The sequence below is a fragment of the Chenopodium album genome, chromosome 5 (genome assembly GCF_948465745.1).
Source record: "Chenopodium album chromosome 5, dcCheAlbu1.1, whole genome shotgun sequence".
Taxonomy (NCBI): domain Eukaryota; kingdom Viridiplantae; phylum Streptophyta; class Magnoliopsida; order Caryophyllales; family Amaranthaceae; genus Chenopodium; species Chenopodium album.
In genome coordinates, this window is record NC_137838.1 from 65,367,161 (window position 1) to 65,391,047 (window position 23,887).

The window sequence follows — 23,887 nt, forward strand, 5'->3', positions numbered from 1 at the left end:
TTTGTTGTAATGATTAATCAAAAATCAAGAATGATTACAACTTCTCTCTCTACATCTCTCCCTCTCTCTCTCTTTCTCTCTCTAATTCTAGATTTTCTGATCTCATTCTCTTTTCCCCTCTTTTCTTCTTCCTTAATTCTCTGTATTTTCTGGAACTATTTCCAACCTTATCACATTAATTTCTTTTTCCCTATTTTTTATGCTTCATTGTATAGATACAACACAATAACACATTATACAAAGAAGTACATGTTCATTTACAACTTTCAAAACTCTTCATCAAAGTCATATTAAGCAACAGAGCACTTCCTTGGTAAGTAACAGAGCAGCACCAACAAACAAGTCAGCTTGCCCAATCTTATCATACACCACAACCCCCTTAAACAACACCACTCACATCCCTCCATTCAATCAAACAGCAGCAGCAAAATTCTTAACCTCCACCTCGTCAACAACAAAAATTGAGCATAATATTCAGATTGATATCGAAGATCTATAATACACTAAACAAAAAAATACGAGAGCAAAAATAATGATACGAAATCATAGCGAAACATGAATCGAACAAATTGAAACCCTAGATCCTTAAAACTAAACAAGATCGAAGGGAAAAAAAATAATAAAAAAAAAAAAAGCTTCAATGCAAGAAAAAAATGTCTATTAATAAGCTTTAAAAGTCAAAAAATCAACTCAAAAATTGAAAATCTAGATCGTTAATAGCAAACTAAAGAGCTTCAATTCAAGAAGAACAAAATCATAATAAGCTTAGAAAGTTCAAAAATCAAGTTGAACTTAGAGGATTTACCAGGATTTTGTGAAACACCGCCTCGCGTTTAATTTTCACCATTGAAGAAGATGTGAAGAGAGAGAGAGAGAGAATGGAGATTTGAAGAGAGAGAAAAAGATGGACCCGAGGGAAGCTCACGTGAGTACATGACAAGGGTAGTTGGTCTACAATAAATTTATTGTAGACCAGGTCTATTTTAGAATTTGTATAATACAAAGTAGATAATTTCCTTTATCCCACACATTGGGATATTCAATTAGTGATTTGGACAAACAAAAATATACTCGTACTCTATAATAGATTTTGGCACATTCATCAAATAAAATAAAGTAAAACTGAAAAGAAATTTTTTACTCCAAGTATTTTAAAAGATTCTAAATGTGGAAATCTTTTTAAACCTTCCAAATTGGGAAACAAGAAAAAAAAAGAATCGGAAGGAATACTAATTGAGTAATTGATGATTTTATAATGCACATAAATTACTTGTAAACGTAATACTACTAAAAACTAGTGGTAGTTTAGCTGATTTGTTAATTGGTACCATCAATTCCAGACATATGGGAATACAGTTACCAGCAGTCCGGATACAGTAACATCGTTAAATTAGTCCTAATATACAAAGATCAGATTGTTCACGTTAATTTCCTTATAAGCATACCATCATGACTAGACTCGAAAACAAGATCAACATACCCATCCAGTAACGCAGCCATTGTTTAGATTGACGTGGATCCTTCCATGTTTTCTTATGTAACCACAGAACAGAAGCAAATTAGAGATCAAGATCATCAGACCGTGTGCTTATCAGTTTAAAAAAATGTGCTCTCACTTTAGAATATTCCTTTTAAGAAAGTGCTACTGTCCTTCCAAAGTAACAAGAGCCTCCTTCAGAAGTTTTTGTGCCTCTTCTCGCCTCCTACACAAGTTAGAAATTCAATAATACATATATCGTATATCATAAATTGAAACCTAGAGTATCAAATTCAACAGTGTATATTCGTGAAGTATCACTTAAAAATCAGTTACCATTACATGTCATTTATTTTGTTACATCCAAGTATTTAGCCATGAACCATCATGAAAGGTTTTAAACGAAGACTATTATAGGTTAATATGATTATGATTCAAAAGTTATCATTGAACGTGACAATGATATTACTTTTAATTTATGAGGAGCATAACTGGCAATCAGAAAAGACTGTACCATACAAGTCAATTGAAAATAGATTCAAAGGCCCTAATATCATTGCTACTGTATCACATTTTCTAGCGGTGACATCTTATGGAAAGTTGCTTCCAATTCCTACATAATACGTCTGTAGCATGCAACACAAGATTCAGTTGCCCTTGACTTCATTAGATGTTAGACAATACTCCGCACTTAGCTTACCTGGCAATCCCAGGTAAATCAGATACAGAATCACTGAGCTTTCTTAAGCAATATCGATCTGAACTCAGATACAGCAATCCCAGCTAAACCAAATATAGTTTCATTGAGCTTCTATTGAGCAATAGCTAAAATCAGATACGTCAATCCCAACTCTAGGACAGTAGGACTATACTACTAGCACTGTTTATTTGTTGTGAAACAAGAGACAGCTATTACATGTTAAATTCAAAGTCAATTAAAAACAACATTTTTTTTATAACAGAATAACAATCGGTTTAGCCAACACCCTCCCCTTCCTCAAACCACACCCAAGACAGGAAGTCTTGGTAGCGGCATTAAATCATATGCTGATGTGCCAATGTGGTAGGAAATGTCAAGGAAGTTTTGGTAGAGGCACTAGATTATATGCTGATTTTGTCTTATCAAATGTCAAGGAATTTAATTAGAGAATATGTTCAATGAAGTGCAAGAGATCGGCCTAGCCCAAGGGTGCGTTTTACTTATGCAAGGAGGAGGCCCAAGCAAGGGGTGGATAAGAAGAAGTGAGCTGGAAGATGTGAGCTGGAAGTTAGTTTGGGAAGGGGGTAAATCAGTAAATTGGGAAATAAGTTTGTTAGTCCTTGGGAGGGGGGATGAATCTGTTATGTCAGCTAGGTAGTTATTTTTGGGTATTTAAGGGAAGCTTGTAGAGGGGAAAGGCATTGAGAATTTTGTAGTGGAAATTATTCCTTGGGAGAGCATCCTTTCCTCTCGAAAGAAAGGAGTGTATTGTGGTTATCTTGACTTGCAATACAATCTACCTTAGCTGCTATTTTTCTTCTCTATCTCTTTTGCTTACTCTGTTTTTCTGAACTAATTCCCAGCATGAAGATACTGATGGGAAATGAAAACAGAAGATTTTCTGGTTTGAGCAGAGATTTTCTGGTTTGACAAGTCATGTTCTCTAAAAAGGCTGAAATGCAGGATGTCAACACAGAATGTGTTTTGTGAAGCTCAAGCAACACTCGCCTTATTTATTAAAGATGTTGAGCTTCGTACTTTTGCTGGTTGCAGCTTGAAGATTTTAGTAGTCGCTTCAAAGCGAAAAGGGAATAAGATAGATAACAACATTTCAGTATGTTTTCGTCCCAATCAATTTAGGATTCTCTTAAATTTTTAATGTTTTGAATTGCTCAACCTCATAATTGTTTAAATTGTTGGGCTCCATTACATAATTTTTTTTTATTTTATTTTTACAATCTGCTTACTCAATTCCTTTCTGTTTGTTGCATTAATTTTTCTGAATAACTAAAAATCGTCTTTTTTGTTTCTATTTTGTGGGCTGGGTGTAATTTCGTTTAAATATTATTATTTTTTTTCAATGGTAGTAATCCATTTAAATGTTTTTATTTTGTGTATCATTCAGTCTACGTTCTTTTTTTTTTCGGCAGGCTGAAATTATGATGATAATTTTACGGAACTATCATATATATGTGATAGCTACAATTAATTTTTTGCACTAGATTACTTTGTTGGGAATTGGTAAGTAGATAATTTTGCAGCTTTGAATAACACTCAGGCTTAAACAAGCAGAACCAAAAAACTCCTTAACATCATATATTCTAAGAGATAGGTAGGCTTATAATTTTGAAGCTTCAAATATCAGACTTAAACCTATATAATGTATATATAAAGTTGCATTCTTAGCCCATGAATCAATTGTGTTACCTAGTGCAATACCAATAACAAAGTGCTGACATTGTATACTAGCTTAACAAAAACATCACCATGATATCTTTTCATAGACAACTAAAACAATTCAAATTAAGCCGGTAGAGATTAAGAATTTTATCAGCCAAATGTACATTTCAGACAAAAATTGATGCCTTAAGTTTTTCTACATTAAAATTGTTCATTCCCTGTACTAGCTATATGCCTAACTAGAAACATTATATTAACCAGACCTTTGAATTTACGCTGGCAATGACCATAGATCATCAAAACTTTAACTGAAACACATCAACCACTTATCATTTCTTGTTTTTTTAATAAAGTTGTTCAGCTCTGCTTATCAAGAACCAATATATTAACCAAATCTATAATTCAAGTCATATCCATGCTGCTGCTTCTTTTTTTTTTTTTTTTTTTGGAATTATTACTCTAATGGCCGCTTCCATACTCCATTGAGGCTTTATTCTGCTACTATTTGGCTACAGTTTTTACATTCCTTTACCATTTATTTAATACTCCATCCGTTTCACTTTGTTAGTCCCATTTGGAATCAATCACTTAAAATAAGAAAAGGAGGAATCCTATTAATTTGGAATTTGAGTATAGCCTATGTTGCACTGAAACGGATACGGGGACAAAAACGGGTACGAATACGAGGACGGGAAACCACAAAATCAAAATTTCTAAAAACGGTTACGGGTTGAATACGGCAATAAAAAAAAATTTCAGAAAATGTAAAAAAAAATAAATAAATAAAATATAGTACTAGTTAAAACGAAAAAATAAAATAAAAAGCGGAAAGTGGCTTCTACCTACTGGACTGCCATCTACAGACTACGGTCACTGACTTCTTAGCTTGCCGTACCACTTTCGAAGGGGACGCCTTGGGGACGTTTCCCAACCGAACCCATACCGTACCCGTCCCCGAAACATATCCGGTACGGGAGACGACAGCCATTTGGCGAATCCGTGCAACCTTGATTATAGCTTTGTAATTAATATTGTCTTTTCATGTTTTATTTATGGGAATTGGCAGTAAGAATCTTGGTTTTAAAAGGCGCGCCTCCCGGGCTCTGCGAAATGGGCTTTAGCTAGGCGAGGCTCAGTCACCTACGGAAGGCGCGCGCCTCAAAGTGCCTTTGGTAAGGCGCGCCTTTGCGCCTCAAGGAAGATAACTAAGATTTAAGTCATAAATTGAAGAATGATGGACATTTTTTCAAATTCAGACTACTTTAGCTTTAAATATATCAATATTTAATTTATTATGAATCTTTTTAATTGGTATTAAGTACTATCATAGTAAAAAATAATTTGAAATAAATATATAAATACATGCGCCTTGCATACAAAAGGCGTGCGCCTTCGCCTTGCGCCTACGCTGCAAGGACCATTTACGCCTTGGTGCGCCTTGCACCTTTTACTTGTAAAACTAAGGTAAGAATCTGCTAAGAATTAGCATGGATTCTGACATGATTACAGCTCTAACTATGGCAGGGGGGAAGAAAAATGCTAATGATATTGACAATATGTGAATTACACTAATAGAATGATAATTCCACTTTTGAGAGGTGGATGCTCTTCAAATATGAGCTTTCGAAAGGCTCACTCTCTCTCAATAACTAACCTCATAATACTTTCAACATGACTTAATTCCTCCTAATGAGGTCTATTTAAAGAAAATACCCCCTAGCTTATTCCAAAAGTTACTACTATAGACTATGACTAATATGCTAAAGATATTGATATTAACTAATCGCCTATAATAAATTTTGATTGGAAGAATTTGCCTTGTCAACAATCCACTAGCACATATACTAACCAATCAGAATTATTTGACTTTTAAACACCCAATTAGATTAATTATTAACAAATTATGAAAATTATTCACCCTTTAATAATGCTAAGAATATATTCTATATGGGTTTATCATTTTGAAACAAGCAAAATAGTATATGAGACTAACAAAGTGAAACGGAGGGAGTAACATTTTTCCTTTACTTTTCTGCCCATCCTTATTGTACATGTTAGCTTAGTTTTAAAAAGCGCGAGGCGCACCGAGGCGCAGAGGGTCCCTAGAGCCTAGGCGCAAAGCGCAAAGCGAAAGTGCACGCCTCTTGAATATGAGGCGCAAATTTTTTAATGTGAATTTATTTTTATTTAACTTCTTTTTTGACATTAAAAATTTATTTAAAAATCAAATTAAAGTGATAATTTTTTCATTTTATTTTACGTAGTGCTGTTTTGAAAATTTTTTACAGTTTTTTTGTTATTATTTTTCTTAAAATACTTAAATTTAAGCATAATAAATAATTTAAACTATTTTTTTTTGGGTAAAGAAAAGGAAAGGTGGTAAGGTCACGTGATTAACAGTAAAAAAAAAAAAAAGCAGGCTTTTTGGTAATAATAATAATAATAATATAATATAATAAAAGGTAATAAAGAAATAAAAAAATTTACTTTATTGTAGGTGGGTAGAGACTAGAGAGAGTCAGAGACCGCAGAGGAGAGAGAATAAGCAGCAGCAGAAAAAGAAAGAATGAATAGAAGGAAAAAAAAAAAAACATACCTGGGTTGCTTCACCGGTGTAGGCCGCCGGGTATATCTGCAGCCGGAAACCACCGGGGATTGATCTCCGGTCTGCCGTAGCAGAACCCACCAATTTTTCAATTGCAAAGCAACCCGTAAATTAGGGTTTTCAAAAATTAGGGCTTTTAAATTGGAAGTCAAATTGAGGTAATTTCATTCAATTAACAAGGGGCTTTTGCTCGAATTATCTCTCTAAAGACTGGGTAAGCTTTAATTTGGAAAAAAATGTGTTTTTTTTACAAAAATTAATCCAAATCCCCTTTTACTCACGCCTCTAAACGTAAGGCGGCTAAGGCGCTGCGCCTTATGCCTTGGTGGAGGCGGTCTAAGGCGCGCGCCTTCTGGAATGCGCGACGCCTAGGAAGGCCGAGGCGTTTTGGCCTGCGCCTCGTGTCGCCTTGCGCCTCAACTGCGCCTAGGCGCGCTTTTTAAAACTAAGCATGTTAGTGCATTAACTATTTTGCATTCCATTTATAAAGTAATGTTGGATGATTTTGTTTAATACATCAGACATCCCTTGATTTAGAAAGTTGATGCTTTGTATAAGATGTATTATTCTTCTTTTGGGAAAGAGTTCAACTCTCCTTGGTGAAAAGGTTGAACCCCTAATTGTTATAACATCAACTTTTGGTCCTTCCATTATTTAAATCCCTAACTTGATAAACGAGCCTGGTCCATACGAGTCACAAGTGTTCACTTTACAAGTCCAAGGAGATTCCACCTCAAAATCATATGGCAACAAGAGGGGTGGCCCCTTAGCCACATAAAGTGGATACAACTTTCACTTTTCTTCAATGTGGGATACACATCTCAACACTTTCCTTTACTTTTATACTCCCTCCGTCCCTAAATTACCTTCTTTTTTGGAAATTTACACGGGAATTAAAGAGGGAAGAATAAGACAAATAACAATAATTAGATAATGCAGTGGAAAGTACAAAGATAGATTAGTTATTACTCATGACATGTCATCAATCCTTTGCAAAAAAAAAGGACCAATCACATGCTCCTAATTGAAAATTTTTAACCAATCATATTCATTGTTATTTGGCACAAGGATTATGAGTGAGATTAGGTAAGGATGAGTGAGAAAGCATTAAATATAAAACAGAAAAAGAGAGTTGATTTACTAAAAAAACACTTACCAAAAATAGAAAGGAGGAAAATGTAATTTTGGAATACCAAAAATAGAAAGGAGGAATGTAATTTAGGGACGGAGGGAGTACTCTTTTTAATGTGGTTCAACACTTCCACTAACATTAACATGTGGGTTTGTTAATAGGCTTAACACTCCTCCTCACATGTGAGTTGCCCATAACACAAAACACATCTCAACCGAACTTGGGAAACTAGCTACTCAACATAAGGTTTTGGTCTAGGATGTTCATATGAGGTTAAGCTTTTGGACTACCACAATTCAAGGTGACCCGAGAATTAAGGTGGTGGAACTTACAACAAGGTAAGGCCAAGGTGTTAATCGAGAAGAGTTGTTAAAGAAGCCAATTAGCTTAGAGGTGGATCCTGATGTTAATCAATAGGCTAATTCTTTTGAAGGGTCCAAGACACTTTTAAGATAGTCTAGATAGCTTTATTATGGGCTGCCCAAACAAAGAAATAAACAAGAAAAGGTCCACTAGATCAATAGAGAAAAAAGGAAGCTTGATCACCAAGGAAGAAGGTGTGCAGCAGTTCACTTCTTGCGAGGATGACGGGTGCCACGCGCCGAGACAAGGCCCATGCGCCACCTTCCCGGAACCACCTTGAACCCAACTACACTATGGGCCGGCGCGTGTGGTGGTGGAACGGCGACGATGTGAAATGGAAGGTTTTTTATACTTAGTTTTTTTTTCTAGAGTTTTGTTTCTAGAGGGTTTTTCTTGGATTAAGCACTTAAGATAAGGTTTATTTTCTATTATTTAATTGCTATAAACTTCCTAAGGTGGTTAGGAAAGTTTTTAGTTAATTAGAGTTTGTTTAGGATTAGTATTCCTAGTCTAATTAGAAGTAGTTTTCTAGTTAGGATACGCGGGGGGGGGGGGGGGTTAGGGGTTTGTCCTAATCCTTGTAGGGATGGAATTAGCTTATTTTAAGTCTATAAATAGGGGAATTTCGTAGCTCCTAGAGTCATAGAAAATCAGATTAATTCTATTGTTTGTTAATAGGTAGCAACTTATTTGGTATGAGGATGGCATTGATGCATGCACATGAGGTGCACAAATGGTATCCTATAAAAGTCTTCCTAAAAGGCTAGCCTCACATTGACTTTTTGTTAGAAGCTTCGTAGTACTGTAATGGTCTTTAAATCAATTTGCCTTTCTTTGGATGTTAGGATGGTGTGAGGTGTGAGAGTTGATTGATTTAGCTAATGTCTAACATTCATGCATTTGTTACCCACACAAAAATGAAAGATTGACCAAGTAGAAAATATATTATCACCTTGAAAACTCCAGATGCAAAATGAAAATGTGTGATCATTACCCTCACAGAACAAGAACTATTAAATCACTAGAGAGTATAACAGCATAATACACAAGACCTACTCTAATTCTTCACTCTTAATATTGTAGTTTTTTCTATAGAGTATTAAGTAGACATATGGTGAAGGGATCTACAAACTTCTATTTTCAGCCTCCGGGTAAAATAAATCAAAGGATGGCATTTTAAGAAGCATACCTTTTAATATCCTCAACAGCTTGTTTCCTGTGTTGTATTTGAAGCTCTAGAATGTGGATCAGTGTTGCTCTAGCCTATGAATAACAAAGTAAATGCATAAATATGCATAGCTCAGGGAGAATAAAAAGGCGTAGTAAGATAAAGAAACTCAACGATTAGAGTAGTACCTGGTGAGGACGTAGTGAATTGAGCAAGTGATGTAGATTCTTGAACATAAGCGATATCTCTTCCACTCTCCTAGCATACTGTGATGGTCTTTCAACAAGAATGTCAGCTAGCTCCAACAAATGCAGCTGCAACTCCCTATTGAGCGTCTTCAATTCTTTCTTGAAGTCTATATGACATCATTAGGCACACTAATATTACAAACAAAGTAGAGGAAAAATAAGACCAGCTATTCCGGTATATATCGATTAAGAATTATACGGCGCACAATCTCATATGACAGTTCATGACTACAGTACAGCATGACACGAAAACTGATTTCACTCTTCCCTGAATGGCCACTGTCTGGGATTATGCCACATAAGATGAAGACTTTCAAGCAGCATCAATTGTTCTCTGATCAATTCAAGCTCAGATCAATACAATGAATGACATAAACAAATAAAGATTACAGTATGAATAGAGTGGTGCATGCTCTAATTCCAACATGTACGATTAATAACTACAAAAACAGATGACAATTGATTTCCACAAGGAGTTTTTTTTTTCCACCCCAATACCTTCCAATTTCATGAATGAGGACATATTTTATAACCACTAACCCCCAACAAATTACAAACACATATAACACCAGTTTCCTTTCTAAAGAACCGTGAAAGTATTTAAATTATCTTCCATTTTATATATGTATTGCATCATCTCTACGACAACTAAACCCTTTCGAAAAACACTGATCGAACCTAAAATTAATAACAAGACTACACTAGATAACCAGCACATATAGCGTATCGTTTCTCTTTTCCTAATGAACAAAATTGGCATCAAAATATCCACTTCCCTTCAACCTTCTTTCTAATAACATAAACGCTCCCAGCAGCCACATAATCAACTAATCAAGTATCTCCTAATTCAGGATTCCACAACTTTCATCAGCATTATAATTTACTAGTCCCTCGTTCAATTTCCCCCATTTTGTTCCAAAAATCAAACAATTTTCGAGAAAATGTACATAACTATGATCAAACAATCGTGCGGAATACACCCGAAAATTGGACAAACTAAACAGAATAAAGGAATACCTATATTAGGCCCTTTAGGGTACATCTGTCGAACACCTTGATCTTCCAAACTCGGGAGCACATCATCAGTCTACAATTAATTTCAAATTATACAAACAATTCAATCAATCTAAACCTTAATTAAAATCAAAACTCAATCAATCAAATACCCAAATAAATTCACAAAATAAGAAAAAAAAAACACGCAAAATCAGAAAATATCGAAGAGAGTGAAAATACTAACAGTGTAAGTAGCGCCATAGCAGGTGTAGGTGCCTTCAATAGGAGGAGGAGGTTCAGGAGCCGATTTAGGATTTTGTGTGTAATCTTTGTAAAGCTTGTAAAATGGTGGTGGAGGAGGATATGTTGCTGTCGCCATTTGCAAGGCGGCGATGATGGCTACTGCTGCTTTGGGCGGAGGTATGAGAGAGAATGGTGATTTTAGAGAAAGAAAGAAAAAAAAAAAAAAAAAAAAAGGGAAAATTCAAGTTATGTACCCTAAAGGGCCTGATCTGGGTAACAACAATACACGACGAAGATCAAGAATCCAAAATAGCACAAACAATCCAAAATCAATAAAAGCACAAACAAATTAAAAACACATGCAGTACAACCTCATCTGGGTAACAACAATACACGACGAAAATCAACAAAAACAAAATCAAACCAATAACGAAGCAGAAAATGCAGTTGAATCCGGAAACAGTAGAGTCAAATCTAAGCTAAAAGGAAGAAGAGGAGGAGGAAAAGACGAACCTTAAAAAGGGGGAAAACGAAGAAACCCTAATTTGTATTTTTGAAAGAATAGATCAGAAAAAAGGCGAAAAAATCTGAAAACGAAGATATAGATAGATCTGTGAGAATGATTGTGTATGTGAGGAATTCTCTCTCTAAAAATCTTAAAATGAAAAGGTTTGGGTTTCTCTCTCTAAAGTGATGAGGAAGAAAAAAATGGGAAAACAGTGCGGGTGGGTGTCCTAATTATAAGGTGAACGGTGGACTCTCTCATCGCCCTTTCTCTCTCTTTCTCAGCCCAGGGTGAACTTTTTGATGGGGTGTCGTTTTTTCAGCTCCTCCTCTTTTCCCAAAAAAAAAAATATAAAAAAAATAATGAAATTGAATTATAAATTTGTAAATAAAAGTTGAATGTTTTTTTTAAGTGGAAAGCTAAACGTCGTCCTCGAATCTCTAAATAACGCCCGCAAAATAACCTAAAATTACATATGTATCCTTATTATAAAAATAATTAATTTTACCTCGTTAACACTTTTATCCTACTTAAAAATTTAAACCGTTCTCTTTGTGCTCAACAGCCACCAATGACCAAAATCAACCACCAACCACCTTATGTTGTAAAAATCAAACCTTGGAATTTAATTTCTAGATTCCTCGTTAAACTTTATTTCCTATAAAATATAAAAAAATAAAAAAAAAAATGTTATTGTACTTTTTAATAGAATGGAGTTGGCAGATGTATCGCCCAAATGGAGTATTGAAACTGTCTGAAACTACTGACAAATTGTTGGGCATTCTTAAAAACAATAATTAATAGTTCAATTTTCCACTCGTAATAATACATAATAACAATGAGAAACGCCCAAATTTTTCGCCAGATTTATGGTGTAACGCCTAGATCTTACGAATCACCGTATGGGTGATCGAAATTTCTAGGCGTTTAACCCAGAAATTTCCGCGTTTCAGCTCAGAAATTTCGATTAATCGCCCAAAAATTTCAATTAACCACTCGGTGATTCGAAAGATCTAGGCATTTCAGCCTAGACATGGCGAAAAAATTAGGCGTTTCCGCCAATTCCAGAAAATAAAAATTAAAAAAAAATCTCCGGCGACTGAGAAGGAATGAAATTCAGTGTTACCGGAGCAAGATTGTAGTACGGTGATAGCAACGACGGTCTGTGGTGGCTGGATTTGTAAGAGAGAGTGTGAAATCAAGGGACGCAGAAGCTGCAAAGTGATGTACTATGGACAAATATTAAAATGGGTATGGTGGTGGTTTAGAGAAAGAACTTTTTTAAAGAGTGTAAATGGTGGTAAGTGGTGGTACTGCCGTAGTGGTGGGGGGTTAATATTGTGATTGTATGATTAAATTCTTTGTTTTTATACGTGAGGGTAAATTCGTAAATATGTTTTATTTTGTGGGCGTTAGTTAGATATTCGAGGGCGGTATTTAATAACCCCCTCTACGAGGGGCAATTTTGTAAATTAAAAAAAAAAAAAAACTTTTATCAATTGTGGACTTCGGCTAATGGACCAAGTTGGTAAACAAAATGAGTATTGAAATAGAAAATGAGTTGTTTTTTACCTCCAATGGTGATACGCAACCCACTTTTCAATTTAGCAACTCATGTGAAATCTAATTTCCCAATGGTGAAGCTTTCTAAAGTATACTAATGTTAATTTCAATTTATGGCCCACCAAATCATATTATAAGTTTTTTTTGGAAAAAAAATTAAATTAAAACTTAAATAAATTACAAAACATATTATAATATTGATAAGGGCCCACACTTTTTGTCAAATGAGACTCAAAGTTGAGTATCTAAACTAAGCAACTTTTTTTTGGAGTTGCTAAGTTTAGATATCAACTTATTGGTATCCTTTGCAAAAAATACTCTCTCTCACCTAAAGAAACTCCCTTAAGTCTCACCATTGGAGATGGTCTAATGACAATGAGGTAAAAATTAATGCATGTAGCCATGCGATCATGCGGCCCATTAGTTTGCTAAGATGTATGCCAAATTATCTTAAATTTAATCCATGCGCCCATGCAGCCCATTTTGAGTCCTCTTAGAATTTCAGTTTCCATTTCTTAGCTAAAGATTGATATCAAACTTATCCTTCTACACGACAATGGATTAACTAAAGATTGAGAAGGATAAGTTTGATATAAATCTTTAGCTAAGAAATGAAAACTGAAATTCTTTTTTACTTGACTTGTTTCATTTATAATGTTTACCGATGCATAAATTTATCCTTCAATAATTTTATTTATCGACAAATAAAAAATAGAAATTGTAATAATATTTTTTGAGACGATTTTAACAAGATAATATGCTTTTCCTTACATATAACTCATGAAAGACGATCAAATAAGCATATATGAACACTGTAAAAGTCAAAGTAGGTCAAGCAAAAAAAAAAAAGAGGAAGTACTTAATAGTCCCCAATAATTCCCATTCACCAAATCAAGATATGAGATATAGATTGATAATAAGGAAACAAAAATAAAGGCGCCACGTTACAAGTGACAGTTTGAGAAAATGTATTAGACACAATTATAACAATAATGCATCTTAAAGTCAAGTCAAAGGACATGCTATCCTAAGGAAGAGATATATAATTAAAGACCGAGTCTTAGATGAAATCAAATTCATTATTAAATCATTTTTTTTACCGTAATTACCAAGGGAAACAATCACCTCCAACTTTATAGACTCGTAAATACTACAGACACTAGCAAAAAGGTTGTAACTCTTCATGAGGTCCTATTGTATAATTAAATGAGTACCACACATCTCACACGATGATGTCAAATTGCTCGACACTAGTATAGTAATATTTGAATCTTCTTTTAACTTAATCAATAGAACTTTCCTAAAAAATAAAAAATAGATAATTAGATAAATAAAATAAAAAGCACCTTAACTTCAAAGACATGTGAATATCACACATACCAGCAAATGGTTCTAAGTTCTAACTAGTCATGATCCTATAATATCAAATAAAGACTAGGGTAGAATTGTTCCAAACTAAATGTCCTTTTGACTTTGTTTCTAACATATTAGCCTTGAAATAAATACTAAGATCCTGATCTTATATGAGCAATGTTGTGTGAATCCTGTTAAGATAGGGTTCGAGGGGGTCTAGATGTACATCGCCTCCCTCTAAGCACTTTAAACTATTTGAGAGGTTAATCTAAGCAACCTACACAAAAATTGCCATTCATAACCAGCCTGAACAAGATATTCTTCTTTTCAATTGAATGTTCAGGCTATTTCTATGCTGCATGAGAACATAAAATACTTTTTACCTAGGGGTTTTCAAAGTCTACTGTTTTGAAAGTAAGAAAAAGTTCACGACCTAGATGTTTAATATAGCTTAGTGTCAATGAATGATAAAAACCAATATGGGCATGATTAATAAGATGGGTTCAATTACTACAAGAAAGTAGTACTATTTGCTAACGTTTCTTGAGAAAATAAGAGTAAATAGCCATGTTAGGAAAAATACTTGTCACTAAACATGGGCACGGGCCGTGCCCGTGCCGCCGCGGGCCGTGCCTGGCCGTGCCGGGGTGGGGGCCGTGCCGTGCCGTGCCGTGCCGGATCCGCGGCGGGCCGTGCCGTGCCGTGCCTGAATTTGGCACACCCCAGCCCACGGCACGGCACGGCCCACGTGCCTTGCGGGCCGTGCCGTGCCGGGCCGCGGGCCAAACCGTGCCAGCTTTTTTTTTTTTTTTTTTTTAATAAATGAAAAAAAAAACGAATTAAACGATATATATTTTTTTTAGTACAACTTAATATATGTGATTAATTTATGTTTATGTTAAATGTTAATGTTAATATATTTTATTTTCATTTTTTGAACAACTTTATTTTAATTTAGGTTATATAAATTATTTATCTAATTAATAATTATGTTTAAGTTTATTTAAACAAAAAAAAACAATTTTATTAATTTAGCAAAAAACAACAATGCATATAATAAAAAAAAAATACGAGTGCGATAATCCGAAAACACAAAAAATTGAAGAATAACTTATTTTATTATATGACGGTAGCCGGTACCGCGGTACGAATGTACGATAATTCAATAATACAAAATAAGTAATGATAATTAAAAATCGTACAATAGTGTATGAATATTGAATAACTTCATTTATTATACGGAATACGAAGTTCGTTAATACAAAAAGAATACAATAGTGTATAATGTAAATATGTAATCATGTAATTATTATTGGTCGTCTTCGTCTTCGCCTTCGCCTTCGTCTTCGTCTTCGTCTTCGTCTTCTAGAGGTTCAAGTTCATCCGCCAATTGAGTTGATTGAGAAGTATGAGAACTAAAAGAAGTCGACGTTCCTTCATCGTCGTCGTTTTGTGCATAAGTACGATCTTGAGAACGAGTTTCGGCATCCAACCAATCCTTGAAGCAAACACACATTTCAAGTGTTTCGGGTTTTAGTCTTGTTCTTCTATCGTCTAAAACTCGTCCCGACGCACTAAAAGCTCTTTCGGAGGCAACGGAGGAGACTTGGATTGCAAAAATATCACGAGCCATTGCCGACAAAATTGGATGTTTCACGGTTTGTGATTTCCACCAATCGAGGATGTCGAGGCCAAACTTCTCTTCATCGTCCATGCCTTTCATGAAGTCGTAACTTAAGTACATTTGCAACTCCGAAACATCGCTTTGTGTTCTCTTACTTGATGATGATTCCGTACCTGAAAACTTGGACATCATGTTAGCAGCTTGTGCAAATAAACTTTTGGCCCGTTTACTTACATTTTTGGATGTTTGAGAAGGGGCAAATCGAGACACGGTTCCATATTTACTTTCATAGGTGGAGTATAAAGAAAAAAAATCATTTGTCACCTTAGTTTTAAAAGCTTCAACATCATCTTCAAAATTCATGTTACTATAATAAATATCAATTAATAAAAAGGTGCCATCATATTTTTGCCTAGGATCTAAAATAGAAGCAAAAATATAAATCATAGGAATATCGGTGTAATATTTACGCCATTTTTCCTCCATGGATGGAAGATATCCACGATAAACATGTTGAGATCGGTGTTCCGCAAAAAGTTGTGCAAGTAAACATGCATTACTAAGAAAAGAATGAGAACAAGGATTATATACAGAAGAAAAACAATGTGTCATACCATATAGTAATTGTAAAAACTGCATATATTTTTCACAATTAACCCAATCATCTTCTAGTAAAGCATTTTGTGGAAATTTCATATTATAAAAAAGTGTTAAATGAACCTTGTACTCGATTGCCCGACTCAACATTTCATAGGTGGAGTTCCACCTAGTTGGACAATCCGGTGCTATTTTTATGGTTTTTATCCGTTGTTGCCTGCAAAAACCTTTCCATTCTTGATATCTCATGTTAGAGCTATTAATAGACATAATAGCATTCCTTATTTTGTGATAAAATGGACCAATTGCTTGTGTTCCATCCTTCACACACAAGTTAAGAACATGACAAATGCATCTAACATGAAGTGCATTTCCATCTAATATAACATCGGTCAATTGGTTTTTGACCAAATTCGCACTATATGTCATAGAAGTTGCATTATCGAAAGTCATTGACATGATTTTATCCCTAAGACTATATGCATCAATGGCTTCCATTAAATGATGTGAAATGTTAAGACCGGTATGAGGGTATTCAAGCATTTTGAAATGAATGATGCGTTTTTGTAACATCCACTCATTATCTAACCAATGACAAGTAACACATAAATAGTGGAGTCCGTAACCACCATCCCATGCATCGGCGGTTAAAGAAACTCTACTAGGAAGATTAGCTAATTCATTTACTAATTTCAATTTGTACTCTAGATAACTCTTCATGGCAGCAGATCGAACGGTTTTTCGGGAGATTTTTTTGTGTTTTGGTTGTAGTGCTCGGTTAACATAGTTGTTGAAGGCATCATTTTCGGCGAAAAGAAAAGGTTGTTCCGCATGTACAATCATTCTCCCAAGTTCATCTCTATCTCTCTCGTAATTGTAAATGAAGCCTTGTGGATGGAATTGAGAAATTTTGGGTTGGGTTGGATCACTAGATGGTCCACCACATTTTTTTGTATGTCTATTAAGGTGTCCCGTCCCTCCCTTGGTATCGGCCGAGAAAATTTTACCACAAGTCCGACACTTGGCCTTTTGTCCATTTTTACTTAATTGATAATGTGACCAAACTTCACTCTTTCTTTTGGTTTGAGCAAAATCCTCTTCGGTACACCACTCTAATATGTTAGGATTTTGGGTGTTGGGCATTTGGGTGGATGGTTCACTCGACCCGCAGGCTTGTGTTTGGCTACCTTGGGAAGGAAGAGGAAAAGGAAATTCATGTTGTTGAAATTGGCTTTGTTGAAATTGGGTCCAAGGAGCCATATCATCCATTTGTTCTTGCCCTCCCGTGATTTGGGGATTAAAGAAAGGGGTGGAAGTGTTTGGAAAGGGCATGTTAGGGGAAGGAAAGGGCATGTTAGGGGGGGGCATAGGCATTGAAGTGTTTGGATTTGGTGATTCCCTACGTTTTGACTTGGCTTTTCTAGAGGAGGAGGAAGCGTTCGGGTTTGATGCCATGATTAATTAATAATAATAACAATAAAAGTAACAATAACAATAATAATAATAATACAAATAACAATAACAATAATAATAACAATAAAAGTAACAATAACAACAATAATAATAATAATACAAATAACAATAACAATAACAAAGTAACAATAGCAATAATAATAACAATTCACAACAATAATAATAACAATTCACAAGTCACAACAATAATAATAACAATAACAATAAGAATTAGTAAGTAGTTTTTATATAAATTAAATTTTTAAAAATAATTATAATAATAGTAGATTACTTGGATCAATGAGATCCCAGGTAGGAGAGGTTAGGAGCGACGTTGTCCAGAGCCCAAGTCCCGCCTTAGACAGATTTCAACAATCCAAATAACCCACAATTAAAATAGAAAGTAGTTTTTATATAATTAAGTAGTTCCAACTTCTAATAATAATAATAATAATAATAATAATAATAATAATAATAATAATAATAATAATAATAATAACAAGATTAACAACTAACAATAACAAATTAAAATAAAGTTGAGTTAGATCTTACAATGACGCTTCAATGCTTTCCCAAATTTATAATTTCCCGAACTTATAATTTCCCGAATTTATAATTTCCCGAATTTATAATTTTCCGAATTTATAATTTCCCGAATGTAAATATAACAATTTTTTTTTTTTGGTAGTAGACTAATAAAGGTAATAATAGTAAAAATGTAAAATTTATAAGAGAGTAGGAATTTTTTTTTTTTTCACAAAAGAGAGCAAGATTGTAGATTTGTAGGATTTGTAGGAATTTGAGAATTGAGAATTTGGGAGTAAGAAAATTAGAGAATAAGAGAGAAGAGATAAGTTGATGAATTGTGAAAATTTTGGAGGAAAATATGAGGTATTTATAGGGAATTTGGGTGGGAAAAGGGGTGGAAAACTAGCCGTTTATAGCTGTTGGAAAACGGCCATAAACGGCTAGTTTTCCAACGGTATGGCACGGGCCGTGCCGTGCCGGGCCGTTCCGGGCCGTGCCTTGCGGGCTCGTGCCGTGCCGTGCCGTGCCCGGCCGTGCCACGTGCCGTGCCGCCGGGTCGTGCCAGCGTGCCGGCCCACGTGCCGGCCACCGTGCCGCCCGGCGTGCCACGTGCCGTGCCCGTGCCAAATCCCACAATTTTGTTCACGGCACGGCCCACGGCCCACAGGTGGGCCGCCGTGCCGTGCCGTGCCGGCGACCGTGCCGTGCCGGGCCGTGCCGGAGTCGTGCCGGGCCCGTGCCGCCCGCGTGCCGGCACGGCCCGTGCCCATGTTTACTTGTCACATTTAGAATGTGAAGAAAACATTCCTAATCCTAGCAAAAAAAATAAAAAAAAACTTGTCATAGTTTCCAAATTTGTCACATTCTATATATACTTTACATTCATCTATTTTGAGTTTTGACATTTGTTTTAACAAATTAAGGGTCTGTTCACGTTTACTTAATTTCAGTTCAGTTCAGCTCTAATCAGTTCCTGATTTTCCTCTCTTATAAAATATTCATTTCAGCTCGGTTTAGTTTAGTTCAGCTCCAATCAGTTCAGTTCAGTAAATGTGAACAGGCCCTAATGAGGAAGGAAATCAAAAGAAATCAAGCCATGAGAAAATCAAATGTCTTTTATATTTTTGAAAAAAATTGTAATCCTCTTATTATTGCTAGATTGCACTAATTTAACACTTTCTCGCAATCATTTGTTCTATAAATATATATATTCTTGTGACTTTTACAGATTTCACAAGTGACCCTTGTAATTTAACCAAAGGATACTCTATCAAATTAGAAAATCAATAATTTAGAAAAAAAATAAAACTTAAATTGGGATAAAAGTTACCCAAAAAATTCATAAAAATTTTATGATCCGTTTTACCCAGGCTCGGCCCTGAGCCAGGACAGGAGAGAGAAGAGGTCTAATTTCATAGTTCAATCCTAACATTTAAGGGCTCTGCAATACATTAGGAGCCAAATTTGATTCAATTATCAAAAAAGCTCATAATTTTAGGGATAGTTGATTCAATTATCAAATTAGTCTCATAATTTTAGTGATATTTGATTCAATTATCAAATCAAGCTGATAATTTTCTTATTTAACAACATATATAATCGCTGGTTATGATCTTAGATATTAGAACCAATATTTCAGATTTTCGAACCCCAAACTTACTGCTCTGATAATTAAATTAGTAGTAAAATTAAATCAAACATAAACCCTAGATTGCGAAATTGACATGATGATTACAAAAAGAAACAACAAATCACCTCAGAAGCTGCTTCAATTGGGGAATACAAGCATTAGAAGGCGCATCAATGGAGAACTTGAAGTGCGATTTAATGGAGAACCGAGAGAAAGAGGGGAGCAAGAGGAAGAGGGAGGAGATACTAGAGACCGTTCAAAAAAAAAAATACTAGAGAGAAGTTTGAGTGTTTGGGCAATGTCTCAAAATATGTGATGAATGAACCCATGTTTGGTAATTGGCTTTTTAATGGCTTTTTTTATTAGCTTTTGACTTATTTAGGTGGTCAAACAGCCAAAAAATATGTTTGGTAAAGTATATAAACTGTATAAGATCAAGTTTAGCCTCAAATCTTAAGATTTGAATGTGACATCATGTAAATAATTTATATTAGTGTTTTATTAGTGTGTTCAATCAACATGAAATAAATTATATTTAAATTATTCGTACATTAACAAATTACATAAATCTTCTATATATAATTATATGATTGTGTCTATGAATAATTTTTTATAATGTTCATTATATTATCTCAATGACACCAGAAACTCATTTGGATCATTGATCAATGATCTCATCATGTGTATTTCTACTGATCCAAGCAATACTACTATTCGATTTTCCCTCTATATAAATAACACTCGTGTTGATATGAATGATAACTTTACACTCTGAACGTAGGATCTAGATGATTCCAAGGGTTATTTTATGTACTTGATTTGAAAGTAGCACAAACATGAAAAAATGAACATGCACATATAATTAAAGAGAAAGTATTGGGTGCGGCAAGCCATATCAAACAATTCGTGCGTTAAGTATATGATATGCAGTATTTGATATAGGATATGTATTATTTGATAGTAGATATGTACAACTTGTTGGAGGATATGTGTTACTTGATAGATGATACATACATTTTGTTGTAGGATATATATTATTATATTGTTTGTTATATAATATGTAGTATTTGATAGAGGATATATACAATTTATCTTTGATAGGGGATACAAACAATTTGTTAGAGGATATTATCATATAGCCAATAGAGGATATCATCCAATCTATAGATAATATCATAAACACAATTATAAATGATATCATATATATATACCCAATAGAGGATATCATCTAGCCTGTAGATGATAGCATAAACACAATTATAAATGATATCATATAGCCAATAAAGGATATCATGGACACCGTTATATATAGTATCATATAGCCAATAGAGGATATCATATAGTCAATAGAGGATATCACAGACACAATTATAAATGATATCATATGTAGCCAATAGAAGATATCATCCAGTTTATAGATGATATCATTTACACAATAGATGATATAGAACTAATAAATGATATCATCTAACTTATAGAAGATATCATCAAACAATAGAGGATATCATCCAACTCATAAAAGATGTTATATCATAAAAACAATAGAGGATAAAAAAAAAAAAAAAAAAAAAAAAAAAAAAAAAAAAAAAAAAGAGAGAGAGAGAGAGGATATATCATTCATCATATAGATAATATTATAGACACACTACATGATATCATCCAATCTTTAGATCGGATGTGTGATATCATCCAAATGAATAATGTAAGGCAATGATTGCTCATGAAGGTTGGAAAGTGAAGATTTCTCACTGCTATAGAGAAGCGAACCGGGCTACGGACTGGCTAGCTAATTTTGGGGTGAGATCAGAGCAAAAACTAGTCATTTTTGAGGCGATCCCGGAGGATCTCAGAGCCGTTTTATTGGAGGACCTCAGTGGAGTTGCGAGAGCTAGACTTGTTCCTATGGATAGGGCTTAGTTCGAGTGACTTGTTTTAGTTTTGCTGTGTTTTTGTTTTTCTTTTCTTTTTCTTTAGTCTGTTTGTTTAGCTTCATGTTTCTTTTTGTTTCTCTTTGGGTTTATGCCCTCTCTTTCACCAATATATATATATATATATATATATATATATATATATATATATATATATATATATATATATAGTAATCTTTATTTTTAAAATAAACAAATACAATAATTGTCTTCCTATATATATTGTACTAGATGAAGCCCATGCGATGCACGGTTTGTTAATATTTTTTTTAAAAAAATATTTTTCATATTTATGTGATTTTTATTATTATATTAGCTTTAGAATATTAGATAAAATTCCTAATCTCAAAAAAAAATAATATTTTGTATTTAATTAATTTAAACTTTAGTATCTCATTCGTCAATTTGGCTTACGTGGCATTTGAATTATAATTGTAAAAAAAAATTAATAATCTCTTATTTAATTGGCTACAACTTAAATTTATAATCCTACCTGGCGCGTTAAGAAATTAAATCCTATGTGGCTCTCTAAAAACTCTGGAAAAAACTCCCTTTAATATATATACTAGTTTTGTGCCCGTGCGATGCCCGGGTTGTTTATTGAATTTTAAGATATATTTTTAAATCTGTATGTCAAATTTTAAAACATAACATTAATACAAAATTAGTTAGGAATTGATATGTTTTTGTGACGATTTAAAATTGTAGACATGTAATGACTAATAATAATAATATTGGTGAAAAATATTTCTTGACCCATAACTTGAAATAATGACCCTGTCTGAAATGACTGGTGACCCGACCTGATTGACAGGTCTACACATAGTAATAAAATTATATAAGATTGTGAAGTATATTATTTTAATTGTTAGAATATATTATAAACAATGGATGTGGTACATTTTGAACTAATTCCTTCGCTCCAGAAAAATATTATGATACAAAAAATAAATTTATATGATAATTTATGAAAGTTATAATCTAAATATTTTTTGAATAAAATTATAATTCAATTTGTGTATATGAAATATTGGTATTTTATCAAAAATAAAACTCTAAATTAACAATTTTATCCTAAAATTCTATTCAAATTTGATTGAAAACAAAATTCTAAACTAACTTTTTTATCCTACAAATTGAATTCTATATAACTCTATCCTACGTGGCACGACACTTGGCGAAAAGTTGGAACGCCAAGTGTCGCTACCTCGTCGCCTGGCTAAAAGTTTAGCTTTATATATTAGTTATATGATACTAGTTTGTGTCCCGTGCGATGCCCGAGTTGTTTATTGAATTTTTAAGATAATTTATAATCTATGCTTTTCTCACGATTTGCTATCTAGTAGGTATGTAACGACTAATAATAACGTTGATGAAAATGTTCGATTTAATACATTAAAAATTTAAAATTTGGGCAAGGGTTGAACATTTCTTGACTCATAATCTGAAGTTACCCAATCCAAGATGACTCATGACCCAACCCTAATTGACAGGTCTCCATTCTATTAGATTGTGAAGTATATAATTAAAACTGATTAGTATATATTAGAAATGGATGTTTTATCCTTTAAACTACTTTCTTTGCTCCAAAAAAATATCATGATACAAAAAATAAATTTATATGATAATTTTTTAGAATTATAATCTAATAAATTTTTGAATAAAATTATAATTCAATTTGTATATTTTATCGATAATAAAACTCTAAATTAACAATTTATCCTAAAATTCTATCTAAATAAAATTCTTAATTAACTTTTTTTATCTTATATAGCCTATTTAAATCTATCCAACGTGGCGCGACACTTGGCAAAAAGTTAGAACGCCAAGTGTCGCAATCTCGTAACCTGGCTAAAAGTTTAGCTTTATATATTTAATTCATCTTGGGTGGACTCGGTCCACAATAAACTTATTGTGGACCCAAAGTCTCACGTGCCCAAACCACCAACCACCAACCACCAAATAGAAGACAGTAAAAAGTCTCCGGCCCAGCCCACTAACCCTTAAACCCATAAAACCCCAAACAATTCATGCATCTTCTTCATCATCGACGCCATTAACAATTCATCATCAGAGCTCGAAGTTTTTTCTCTCT

At 33.9% G+C, this 23,887-nt stretch overlaps 1 protein-coding gene across 8 annotated transcripts; it reads right to left on the minus strand.

The window, feature by feature from the left end:
- Positions 1-12,383, minus strand: LOC145632172 (mediator of RNA polymerase II transcription subunit 7a-like). Of its 8 annotated transcripts, none has more exons than XR_014112512.1 (6): positions 10,614-11,035; positions 10,391-10,460; positions 9,314-9,480; positions 9,147-9,220; positions 806-1,703; positions 1-438 (listed from the first exon to the last, which is right to left on the minus strand). XR_014112512.1 is itself a non-coding variant. In XM_081684475.1 (6 exons), exons 2-6 carry the CDS (start codon positions 10,746-10,748, stop codon positions 1,643-1,645), a joined length of 507 nt encoding a protein of 168 aa, XP_081540601.1. In that variant the 5' UTR covers positions 10,749-10,774; positions 12,244-12,383; the 3' UTR covers positions 1-1,642. The 8 variants fall into 8 exon arrangements, 6 of the variants coding, with proteins under 6 accessions (XP_081540601.1, XP_081540603.1, XP_081540602.1 ...); XR_014112511.1 differs by having other exon boundaries at positions 1-444; XM_081684475.1 differs by adding an exon at positions 12,244-12,383 and having other exon boundaries at positions 1-1,703; positions 10,614-10,774.
- Positions 12,384-23,887: the final 11,504 nt, after the last annotated feature.

Excerpts from the sequence above, each read along its gene's own strand:
- LOC145632172 (XM_081684475.1), bottom strand. The coding sequence starts at position 10,748 with ATGGCGACAGCAACATATCCTCCTCCACCACCATTTTACAAGCTTTAC. Across the intron at positions 10,461-10,613 it reads GCTATGGCGCTACTTACACT|ACTGATGATGTGCTCCCGAG; the intron begins GTTAGTATTTTC and ends AATTAATTGTAG. Across the intron at positions 1,704-9,146 it reads GCTGTTGAGGATATTAAAAG|GAGGCGAGAAGAGGCACAAA; the intron begins GTATGCTTCTTA and ends TAACTTGTGTAG.